Genomic DNA, 12,742 nt, shown 5'->3' on the forward strand with positions numbered 1-12,742 from the left:
CCACCTCCGGAGACACCTGAAACCCCACCTCTTTAAGGAATACCTAGGATAGGAATAAAGTAATCCTTCTCACCACCCCCCCCCCCCCTTAAAAGATTTAGATGCACTATTGTAAAGTGCTGTTCCACTGGATGTCATAAGTGAATGCACCAATTTGTAAGTCGCTCTGGATAAAAGCGTCTGCTAAATGACTTAAATGTAAATGTCCCCAAATAAGACCCTCGATTGGAAAGGAGCATCAAGAAACATCACCTTGCACTTTCACTACCCTGTGAAGTCATCACAACATGATATAGGTATTGTATAGATTGTATGAGATTTTTAATTTTTAATTTTAAAAATGTAATCCATTTTAGAATAAAGCCGTAACTGTAACAAAACGTGGGAAAGCGAAGGGGTCTGAATACTTTCCAAAAGATACCTGGGCCAAATCTACAGGTGACAATGTTTTTTCTTTCTGCTCACAAGCGAGGCGTTTTTTTGTGTGTGCGGAGGACAACGAGAGCGTAAATAACAAATAACGAGTGTAAATAGCAAATAATGTCATGACTTATTTGCTACATGATCGAATAGATGTTTCGTAAAGCTTACGTGTGTTACGAGTGAACTTATATAAAAGTAGGACACCGTGACATCCCAGAGGTGTTCCGTTGTTCAAATGGTTATCTGCCCTTCATTGCTAGAAGGCCACCTGATCTAGCCTGCCACCCGGACTACCTTCCATGTTTGAAGACATGCTTTCATTGTTAGTGCCACTACAGCATTATCATATAATGACCTGGCCACTACAGCATTATCATATAATGACCTGGCCACTACAAGCATTATCATATAATGACCTGGCCACTACACATTATCATATAATGACCTGGCCACTACAGCGTTATCATATAATGACCTGGCCACTACCAGCGTTATCATATAATTACCTGGCCACCTACAGCTTATCATATAATGACCTGCCACTACAGACTTATCATATAATGACCTGGCCACTACAGCATTTCATATAATGACCTGGCCACATACAGCATTATCATATAATGACCTGGCCACTACGCATCAATTCAATACAACTTTATTTACACTTCATTCACTTATTTTCCCATTCAATTTAATACATATTTTCCAGATTCAATTAGGGTTAAGTGTCTTGCTCATAGGCACATCGACTGATTTTTCACTTTGTCAGCTCGGGGATTTGAACCCMAMMWTTTTTKKGGGTTACTGGCCCAACGCTCTTAACCGCTAGGCTGCCTGTCCCTCTCAGGGACAAATGAGAAATGTGTTGCCAGGATAATAACAATCTCAACCTGTAGGCCAATACAAGTACAACAGGAGTTATACATATACATATACATACATATCCTCCAGTATATTCACAGAAACTTGTCTGCTGTATGAGTGAGTTCCAATAACTTCTATAATGGTGTTTTCTCAGATTGTCATCATAATGAGAGGCCTACCAGGAAGTGGAAAAAGCCATGTGGCCAAGCTGATACGGGTGAGTAGAACCTAAAGTTACCGTCGTCTGAGCTTTGCTTTTTCTGTTGTGGTAGTGTTGACTCATCTGGGATTAAATGGCATTTCCTGTCATGYGTTTCCTGTTGACCAGTAGCACAACTGGAGGGGAGGAGTATTGCTCCAAATCAGTGGTTCCCAACCTTTTTTGGGKGTTCTGTACCMTTAAAACACTTTGACCTGCCTGAAGTASCACCTCATGTACGTGCGACCGGCGTGATTACTAAATTATGTGTAAATTTGACAAAAAATGTTGTTTACGCACCCATTCAAGTTTGGCAGACTTGTTTTCTATGTCAAGGAAGTAGGAGTTGAACTTCCTGTTGGGTTTGGATAAATGTGAGCTCACTATTTGTACCATAGGAGCTCTGTCAACTTACCCGGTAAAAAGGTTTATTTTATTTTGACCAATAATATCGACGCCCGTGTCATCGATCCTACGGCACACCGTTATTTGACCAACAGTCTTCAGTGCATCAGACTTMTAAATCATAGGGTCGCCAGGACGAGGTAAAAAAGTTTGCCTAATGGACACTCAAAACCTGCCCAAAAGGCCTGAAAACTAGCCCRATGTTTTCGTTTTTATTTCCGCAGCAAGAGACGAGTTTTCATATTTACACAATAAACCCTTTTCCCTGAAGTTATAGAGCCAATTTTAAGAAGGAATATCATAGTAACTAGTAATGATGTTGGAAGAAAGATGTGGTTTTCCATCAAAATAGTAATTATTCCGAGCTATGACATGACGTAATAAAGGAATTTAAAATGTGGCAAGAGAAAAGATAATTCACCCTGATTAAACTCGCCAGATCATTTTCCATCAATGAATATCAATTTAACTCGTTTTATTGCTATGATTAAGCAATAAGACTCAAGGGGGTGTGGTATATGGCCAATATACCACGGCTAAGGGCTGGAGGACTTCTACCCCATTTTAAAAAGAAGCACGCGAGGGAGATCCGTGACTTCCATTTTAAATTTCCACTCGGGCAGTCCCCTAGACATGAGCATGCATAAAGCACTTCGCTTGATACCATTTTCTTTAAGTAAAGTCATTAGAATGCAGTTTAAACCACCTCCGAGTAAACGTATGTAATGCGCCTAAAGTCGTTTTCCAGTGATTTGTCTCCGTTATTTCTTGATGTGTGTCATTTCCAGCATAATTCATGTTTTCCGGAAACGGGTGTCTCCATAATGACAAGTTAAATAGCCTACCTACAACTGGTAAAAAGTTGTAATGGTAATGGTGAGAGGTTAGCATGTCTTGGAGGTATGATATAAAATGCTAACCTCCCCTGTTATTGTAATGGTGAGAGGTTAGCATGTCTTGGGGGTATGATATAAAATGCTAACCTCCCCTGTTATTGTAATGGTGAGAGGGTATGATATTTGACTCTAACTTTCTCACTCATCATTATTCACGATTCATTCAGGATTATCTGTAACCATGGTAGCGTCCACATTAATATAGTAGTGTTTAGAAACATATTCTATTCTTATTTACAATAAAAGTGACTCCAAAATGACACAATAGTGTCACAGGTTTGATGTAGACATTGCGTGCTATGAATATGGGACCAAATACTACACTTTTTACTACTTTACATATAAAAAAAGTGTTTCGTAATGTGTCAATAATTTTGACCCCTACCTTTTTTGAGGAAAACAATTATTACTAGTTAAACAAAATGTATTTCTCTGAGCATTCTGTATTAGTATAAAATAATATAATTTACCAAATGTTTTTGAGCTCACTATTTGAATTGTTTTATACAGTCATTATTACTCATTTTTTTGTCAAGGGTGTCAATAATTTCGAACCCCACTGTCCATAGCCTCGTTTAATTGTCCCGATCTCGCTAGCTTACGAGAGCGCAGCAGTCAGRATAACAAATACCTGCCCCTCATTGTAAACGAACATTGATTTAAATTTCCACAAACCCGCCGTAGTCGTCTTCATCTTTTACCCAAAACACGTCACTCCCTGAAACTTCTCTCACTGAAATACCTTGTCGTCGTTACTAGCTCTGACCTTGCTCATAGCAGCTTTATTGAAGAAAAAATAGTTTGACTTACTGTGATGTATGGTTGTCCCACCTAGCTATTTTAAATTGAATGCACTAACTGTACATCTCTCTGGATAAGAGCGTCTGCTAACTGMCGAAAACGTTAAATGTTGTTGYGTGGGTTAAGGACAAGGAGGTGGAGTGTGGAGGGGCTCCACCCAGAGTGCTGGGGTTAGATGACTACTTCATGACGGAGGTGGAGAAGATGGAGCAGGACCAAGATACAGGGAAACGAGTCAAACTCAAGGTCTGTCCTTTCTGCTTTCCCTCTGACCTACTTACTTAATCCTCTCTGTTCCTTTGGGAAGACATTTTAATCCTCTCTGTTCCTTTGTGAAGCCATTTTAATCCTCTCTGTTCCTTTGTGAAGCCATTTTTAATCCTCTCTGTTCCTTTGAAGACGTTTTAATTCTCTCTGTTCCTTGTGAAGCACGTTTTAATCCTCTCTGTTCCTTTGTGGCGACGTTTTAATCCTCTCTGTTCCTTGTTGAAGACGTTTTAATCCTCTCTGTTTCCTATGTGGAGACGTTTTTAAATCCTCTCTGTTCCTATTGTGAAGATGTTTTAATCCCTCTGTCCAATGTGGCGACGTTTTAATCCTCTCTGTTCCTATGTGGCCGACTTTTTTAATCCTCTCTGTTCCTTTGTGAAGACGTTTTAATCTCTCTGTTCCTATGTGGGAGTTTTAATCCTCTCTGTTCTATGTGAAGAGTTTTAATCCTCTCTGTTCCTATGTGAAGAGTTTTAATCCTCTCTGTTTCTATGTGGAGACGTTTTTAATCCTTTCTGTTCCTATGTGAAGACGTTTATTAATCCTCTCTGTTCCTATGTGAAGATGTTTATAATCCTCTCTGTTCCTATGTGGAGAAGTTTTAATCCTCTCTGTTCCTATGTGGAGACGTTTTAAATCCTCTCTTCTGGATACGTTTATAATCCTCTGTTCCTATGTGGAACGTTTTTATAATCCTTCTGTTCCTATGTGGAGACGTTTTATAATCTCTCTGTTCCTTTGTGGAGACGTTTTATAAATCCTCTTTCCTTATGTGGAGACGTTTTATAATCCTCTGTTCCTATTTGGAGACGTTTTATAATCTCTCTGTTCCTATGTGGAGACGTTTTATAATCTCTGTTCTATGTGAGACGTTTTATAATCCTCCTGTTTCCTATTTGTGAGACGTTTTATAATCCTCTGTTCCTATGTGGAGACGTTTTATAATCCTCTCTGTTCCTTTGTGAAGATGTTTTAATCCTCTCTGTTCCTACTGTACGTTGAGTTCCTGTGTCTCTTTATAGAATGTTAGCTGAAACGTATTGAAGAGTCCCTGCACCAAAAATATAAACCGTACCGCCACTCAAAATGAGTTCCGGCACCAATTTCAGTCCAAGCCAATCCCTATAGAGCACCACTACTATCTAGTTTAGTCAGATACTATCGCTCTGTAGATAGATGACTGTAGGCCTAAAAGGCTACATTTACACAGGCAGCCTAATTCTGATATTTTTCCACTAATTGGTCTTTTTGTCAATTCAGATCATTTCTTTTCCCAATAATTGGGTTTGACGATCAGAATTGTGCTGCCTGTGTAAATGCAGACCAAAGAAGGCCTAAAGACACCTACGCATGTATTACATAATGGCTCACTGAAGCTACATTTCCTCAATGTAGTATACAACGGTGATTTTTTTWWTWTWTTTWTTWWATTTAAATTTTCCTTTATTTATATGTAATGTAATATCAATTCCTAACATTTTCCTTTTGTCAGTGTCTGGAATACGAGTATGAAGCCGAGATGGAAGACACGTACAGGAACAGTATGYTAAAGACRTTCAGGAAGACCCTCGACGACGGCTTCTTCCCCTTCATCATCATCGACGCAATTAATGACAGGGTTAAATACTTTGATCAGTTCTGGAGTGCTGCCAAGACTAAAGGCTTTGAGGTGAGTTAGTAATGTTTGTTTTTCATATCTTGAAATATCAAAAGAGATGCAAGCCTACCTTTCCAATTTTGCAAACTAGCATACCGTTTAGAATACATGCCCAAGCCTCCCGAGTGGCACAGTGGTCTAAGGCATCACAGTGCTGAGGCGCCACTATAGCCTCGGGTTCGGGAGACCAATGGGGCGGCGCACAATTGGGCCAACGTTGTCCGGGATAGGGGAGGGTTTGATCGGCCAGGATTTCCTTGTCTCGTCGTGCTCTAGCGACTCCTTGTGGCGGGCCGGGCGCCTGCAAGCTGACACCGCTCGTCAGTTGGACGGTGTTTCCTCCGACACATTGGTGTCGGCTGGCTTCCGGGGTTAARCGAGCAGTGTTGTCAAGAAGCAGTGCGGCTTGGCAGGGGCTTGTTTCGGGGGACGCATGGCTCTCGACCTTCGCCTCTCCCGAGTCCGTAGAGGAGTTTCGGCGATGAGACAAGATTGTAATTACCAATTTGGATATCACGAAATTGGGGAGAAAAAGGGGGGGAAAACAAATTCAAATAAAATGACTTCATTTTAAGTATTGTCCTACTGTCGATGTTAGAACAGGTATTGTATTTTCATGTCGACAATCTACACAAATACTCTTGTCAAAGTGGACAAAAATAATAATAMAAAAAAAAAGATAAATAAAAATTAATACAACTAAAATATAGTCGTTGCAAATTTTTTCAGCTCCCATAGTCAATACATGTTAGAAACACCTAAGTCTCTTAAGAGGGTTTGCACACCTGGATTGTACAATATTTCTTAAAAATTCTTCAAGCTCTGTCAAGATGTTGGGGGATCATGGCTAGACAGCAATTTTCATGTCTTGCCATAGATTTTCAAGCAGATTTAAGTCAAAAACTGTAACTTGGCCACTCAGGAACATTCACTGTGTTGCTAAGCAACTCCAGTGTAGATTTGGCCTTGTGTTTTAAGTTATTGTCCTGCTGAAAGGTGAATGTGTCTCCCAGTGACTGGTGTAAATCAGACTGAAGCAGGTTTTCCTCTAGGATTTTGACTGTGCTCAACCCCATCCTGTTTCTTTTAAGTCTGAAAACCCTCCGTCTTTTCCGATGTCAAGTATACACATACCACGGTGCAGCCACCATCATGCTTGAAAATAACGAGACATTTAATCAGTGATGTGTTGCTGGATTTGCCCCAAACTTAAGGCTTTGCATTTAGGCCAAAAAGTGTATTTCTTTAATGCCTTGTTGCAAACAGGATGCATGTTTTGGAATATTTTTATGTTCTTTTCACTCTGTCATTTAGGTCATTATTGTGGAGTCACTACAATGTTGTTGATCCATCCTCAGTGTTCTACCATCAGACATTGAACTCTGTAGCCGTTTTAAAATCACCAATGGCCTCATGGTGACGTCCCTGAGCAGTTTCCTTCCTGTCCTGCAGCTCAGTTCTTGGATGTGTCTGGGTGGTTTAATATATAATAATGATTAACTTGACCATGCTTAAAGATATACCGTATTCAATATCTGATTTGTTGTCACCCTTCTATCAATCACTGCCCTTTGAGGCTTTTGAAAATCTCGCTGTTTTTTTTTTTAGTTGYAGCTGTGCTTGATATTCAATACTTGACTGAGGGACCTTAAAGATGTTGTATGGGTGACAGAGGAAGGGTTAGTCATTCAAAATTCATGGCAACTCCTATTATTTCACACAGTGAGTCCATGTAACTCATGTGGTTTGGACTAATTTAAGCTTGCGTAACCAAAGGGGCCAAATACTTACGCAACGACTATTTTAGTTTGTTTCGTTTTTCTTCCACTTTGACTTTATTTTTWTTWTTTTATTTTTTTTATTTATAAATATATTTTTTTTAAACTATTAAATCCATTTTAATCCCACTTTGTAACAATAAAATGTGAATAAATCCAAGGGGTCTGAAYACTTTTGCAAGGCACTGTATATTATAAACGTGTAAATGTTTATTTTCTTAGGTGTACTTGGCTGAAATCTCGGCAGACTATCAGACTTGCGCTAAAAGAAATGCCCACGGGCGGAAGATTAAGGATATTCAAAAGGTACCGGAGATTAAGGATATTCAAAAGTGTCCTCGCGTCCACAACCGCAGAGCTCTCATACATTTTCAATGGCATCAGGTGTCATATTTCTCAAGGCATTGATAATGGCAGTGATAGACCATATTGTGTTTATTCATTTTCTGTACTCTGTATACTTTTATTCAGTATATAACAGGGACAGTCCATAAGTATATCTATTAATTTTCTGTTTTTATATTTGTATTTTATAATTTATTTTCCGTTGTCTATATAGATGTCCAGTAACTGGGAGTCGTCACCACGTCACATGATGCGSCTGGATGTCCGCTCCCTGCTTCAGGACGCTGCTATTGAGGAGGTATGTTACTATGGAAACGTACATTTTTCTTTTATCAACATGTCGGACTAATGGTTTTCTATTACATTTACATTTAAGTCATTTAGCAAAAGCTCTTATCCAGAGCGACTTACAAATTGGAAAGTTCATACATATTCATCCTGGTCCCCCCGTGGGGAATGAACCCACAACCCTGGCGTTGCAAGCGCCATGCTCTACCAACTGAGCCACATGCTAGGTAGTTTAATTGAGACCTAATGAAATACAGCTAGGTTCTGGGTTCCTGTTTTTAAGAGTGAACCCTAGTCCTCTCTATGGCCCGAGGACCAGGTAACAAGGTGTACTACCTGTCGGTGCTATCCTCCATGATTTTAGATGCGCTTTATCCTCTTGTGTGGCTGTAATTGTGTTCTAGAATTCTAGAAGTATTCTAGAAGTGTTCTAGAAGCCATTTTAGAGGACGCTTTTTATCCAAAGCGACTTAGTCGGTGCGTACGTACTTTTTACCCTGGCGTTTACAAGCGCGGTAATCTACCAACTGAGCTACAGGAGGACCCACATCAAATTCAATAGAAACATTTTGTCTTTGAAGGTTGAGATGGAAGACTTCAATCCTGATGATGAGTCGCTGAAGAAGCCCAAGAAGAAGAAGGAGGAGGAGGAAGAAGACGTTAAGGTAGGACCCAGTCAGCATGCCCTTATAGGTGGTGGTCAATGTTCCTAAACATGCCCTTACAGCTAACCTCCTGTAGGTTTTCACATCTTATCAACCAGCTAATTATTGGAATCAGGTGTGCTAGATTAGGGTTGAAGTGAAAACCTACAGGATGGTAGTTCTCCAGGAACAGGGTTGGAGAGCCCTGGTGTAACATGCTAGGTAGTTTACAGGTAAGTGGAACTGACTGTTAGGTAGTTTTACATGGACAGATCTAAGTAGTTACAGTACAGTGGAGAGACTGCTAGGTAGTTTACATGGTACAGTGGAGAGACATGCTAGGTAGTTAAGTACAGTGGACAGACATGCTAGGTAGTTTACAGTGACAGACATGCTAGGATTTAAGTACAGTGACAGACATGCTAGTAGTTACAGTACAGTGGAGAGACATGCTAGGTAGTTTACAGTGAGAGACATGCTAGGTAGTTTACAGGTACTGGAGAAGACATGCTAGGTAGTTTGGTACAGTGGACGAGACATGCTAGGTAGTTTAAGTACAGTGGAAGACATGCTAGGTAGTTACAGGTACAGTGGACGGACATGCTAGGTAGTTACAGGTACAGTGACAGACATGCTAGGTAGTTTACAGTGGACGACATGCTAGTAGTTACAGCAGTACAGTGAGAGACATGCTAGTAGTTTACAGTACAGTGGACGACATGCTAGGTAGTTTACAGGTACAGTGGACAGACATGCTAGGTATTTACATGGACAGACATGCTAGGTAGTTTACAGTACAGTGGAGAGACATGCTAGGTAGTTTACAGTACAGTGGATGACATGCTAGGTAGTTACAGGTACAGTGGACAGACATGCTAGGTAGTTTACAGTGACAGACAGCTAGTAGTGTTTACAGGTACATAGAGACACTAGGTAGTTTACAGGTACGGTGACTACATGCTAGGTAGTTTACAGGTACAGTGGACAGACATGCTAGTAGTTTACAGTGAAACAGCTAGGTAGTTTACGTGCATGGAACAATGCTAGGTAGTTTACATACAGTGGACAGACATGCTAGGTAGTTTACAGTACAGGACAACATGCTAGGTAGTTACAGTACAGTGGAGAAGACATGCTAGGTAGTTTACAGGTACAGTGGAGAGACATGCCTATGGTAGTTTACATTTACAGTGGACAGACATCTAGGTAGTTTACAGGTAATAGTGGACAGACATGCTAGGTAGTTACAGGTACATGGACAGACATGCTAGGTAGTAGACAGTACACGACAGACATGCTAGGTAGTTTCAGTACATGGAGAGACATGCTAGGTAGTTTACAGGTACAGTGGAGAGACATGCTAGTAGTGTTACAGGTACAGTGAGAGACATGCTAGGTAGTTTACAGTACAGTGGACACATGTAGTAGTTTACAGTGACAACATGCTAGGTAGTTTACAGTACATTGGAGAGACATGCTAGTAGTTTACAGGTACAGTGGAGAGACAGCTAGTAGTTTACAGTACAGTGAAGAACATGCTAGGTAGTTTACAGGTACAGGAGACATCTATATTTACTACAGTGGACAGACATGCTAGGTAGTTTACAGTAGTGAGAGACATGCTAGGTAGTTTACAGTGGAAGACATGCTAGTAGTTTACAGTACAGTGGAGAGACATGCTAGGTAGTTTACAGTACGTGACGAACATGCCTAGGTATTTTACAGTGGACAACATGCTAGATTAGTTTACAGTGGACAGACATGCTAGGTAGTTTACAGTACAGTGGAAGACATGCTAGGTAGTTTACAGTTACAGTGGACGAACATGCTAGTAGTTTACAGTACATAGAGAGACATGCTAGGTAGTTACATACTCGGAGACATCTAGTAGTTACAGTGACAGACATGCTAGGTAGTTTACAGGTACAGTGGAGACAGCTAGTAGTTACAGGTACAGTGGACTACATGCCTAGGTAGTTACAGTCAGGACAGACATGCTAGGAGTTTACAGTGACGAGACATGCTAGGTAGTTTACAGGTACAGTGGAAGACATGCTAGGTAGTTACAGTACATGACGACATCTAGTAGTTTAAATACAGGTACTGATCATTAGGTAGTTACAGTACAGTGGACAGACATGCTAGGTAGTTTACAGTGGACAGACATGCTAGGTAGTTTACAGGTACAGTGAGAGACATGCTAGTAGTTTACAGGTACATGGAGGACATGCTAGGTAGTTTACAGGTACAGTGGACAGACATCTATAGTTTACAGTGACAGACAGCTAGTAGTTACAGTACATAGACAGCTAAGTTTACAGTACAGTGGACAACATGCTAGTAGTTTACAGTGGACAGACATGCTAGGTAGTTCAGTACAGTGGAGAGACATGCTAGGTAGTTTACAGGTACGTGGACGACATGCTAGGTAGTTTACAGTTGGAAGACATGCTAGGTATTTACATGTGGACAGACATCTAGTAGTTTACAGGTACAGGGAGAACCTAGGTAGTTTACAGTACAGTGAGACATGCTAGTAGTTTACAGGTACAGTGGAAGACATGCTAGGTAGTTTACAGTACGGTGAGAGACATGCTAGGTAGTTTACAGGTACGGTGGACAGACATGCTAGGTAGTTTACAGTACAGTGGACAGACATGCTAGTTTACAGGTACAGTGGACAGACATGCTAGGTAGTTTACAGGTACAGGAAACATGCTAGGTAGTTTACAGTACAGGAAGACATGCTAGGTAGTTTACAGGTACAGTGAGAGACATGCTAGTGATTTACAGTCATGAGACATGCTAGGTAGTTTACAGTAAGGACAGACATGCTAGTAGTTACAGTCAGTGACTACATGTTAGGTAGTTTACAGTGACAGACATGCTAGTAGTTACAGACAGTGGAGACATGCTATAGTTTACAGGTACAGTGGAGAGACATGCTAGGTAGTTTACAGTACAGGGAGACATGCTAGGTAGTTTACATGGACACATGCTAGGTAGTTTACAGTGGACAGACATGCTAGTAGTTAATACAGTGGAAGACATGCTATAGTTTACAGGAGAGACAATGCTAGGTAGTTTACAGACATGGAGAGACATGCTAGGTAGTTTACAGGTACAGTGGAACATGCTAGTAGTTACAGGTACAGTGACTGAAACATGCTAGTAGTTTACAGTACGCTGGAGAGACATGCAGTATTTTACAGTGGACAGACATGCTAGGTAGTTTACAGTACAGGAGAGACATGCTAGGTAGTTTACAGTACAGACTGACATGCTAGGTAGTTTACAGGTACAGGACAGACATGCTAGGTAGTTTACAGGGACAGACATGCTAGGTAGTTTACAGGTACAGTGGAAGACATGCTAGGTAGTTTACAGGTACAGTGGACTGACATACTAGGTAGTTTACAGTACATGACTGACATGCTAGTAGTTACGTACAGTGGACAGACTGCTAGGTAGTTTACAGTGGACAACATGCTAGTAGTTTACAGTACAGTGGAAGACATGCTAGGTAGTTTACAGTACAGTACTGAGACAGCTAGGTAGTTTACAGGTACAGTGGACTGACTATGCTAGGTAGTTACAGTGGACAGACATGCTAGTAGTTTACAGGTACGTGGAGAGACATGCTAGTAGTTTACAGGACGTGGGACACATGCTAAGTAGTTTACAGTGGACAGACATGCTAGGTAGTTTACAGTGGACAGACATGCTAGGTAGTTACAGGAAGTGGAAGACATGCTAGGTAGTTTACAGGTACGGTGGACAGATATATGACTTAAGCCCTTGCTCTTTTAAAGACCATGGCTGTTGACGAATGAACTGCAGCTATGGTAGTAAATGGGTTTAGGTCAAGAAAGCTGAATGTCTTTTGGTTTATGTTTTATTTGCGTCTTGTTTGTCGATTTTGTATTCTTGTTCCTGAGATAATCATATTATTTAAAAAAAAATCATTGATAATTTCACAAACTTTTGCCAATCGAACATCCTATACAGTGATACATACTGCAAGTGTACCAGAGAAGATCATGAGATTCGGAAATCATAATTGAGAAAGCATGTGGTCTAATGGTTAGTGCCCCTGACTCCGACACACACACACACACACACACACACACACACACACCACCACACACACACACACACACACACACACACAC

The 12,742-nt window shown here is 40.6% G+C and overlaps 1 protein-coding gene across 1 annotated transcript in view; it reads left to right on the forward strand.

The window, feature by feature from the left end:
* Positions 1 to 12,742, forward strand: part of LOC112069407 (YLP motif-containing protein 1-like) — a 68,837-nt gene that overhangs the window by 38,941 nt on the left and 17,154 nt on the right. Inside the window, 6 exon segments of the mRNA XM_070438541.1 lie at positions 1,442 to 1,504; positions 3,715 to 3,834; positions 5,351 to 5,527; positions 7,516 to 7,599; positions 7,853 to 7,936; positions 8,508 to 8,591. Coding sequence (XP_070294642.1) covers positions 1,442 to 1,504; positions 3,715 to 3,834; positions 5,351 to 5,527; positions 7,516 to 7,599; positions 7,853 to 7,936; positions 8,508 to 8,591 — 612 coding nt within the window.

This window comes from Salvelinus sp. IW2-2015, unplaced genomic scaffold, assembly GCF_002910315.2.
Source record: "Salvelinus sp. IW2-2015 unplaced genomic scaffold, ASM291031v2 Un_scaffold1003, whole genome shotgun sequence".
Lineage (NCBI taxonomy): Eukaryota > Metazoa > Chordata > Actinopteri > Salmoniformes > Salmonidae > Salvelinus > Salvelinus sp. IW2-2015.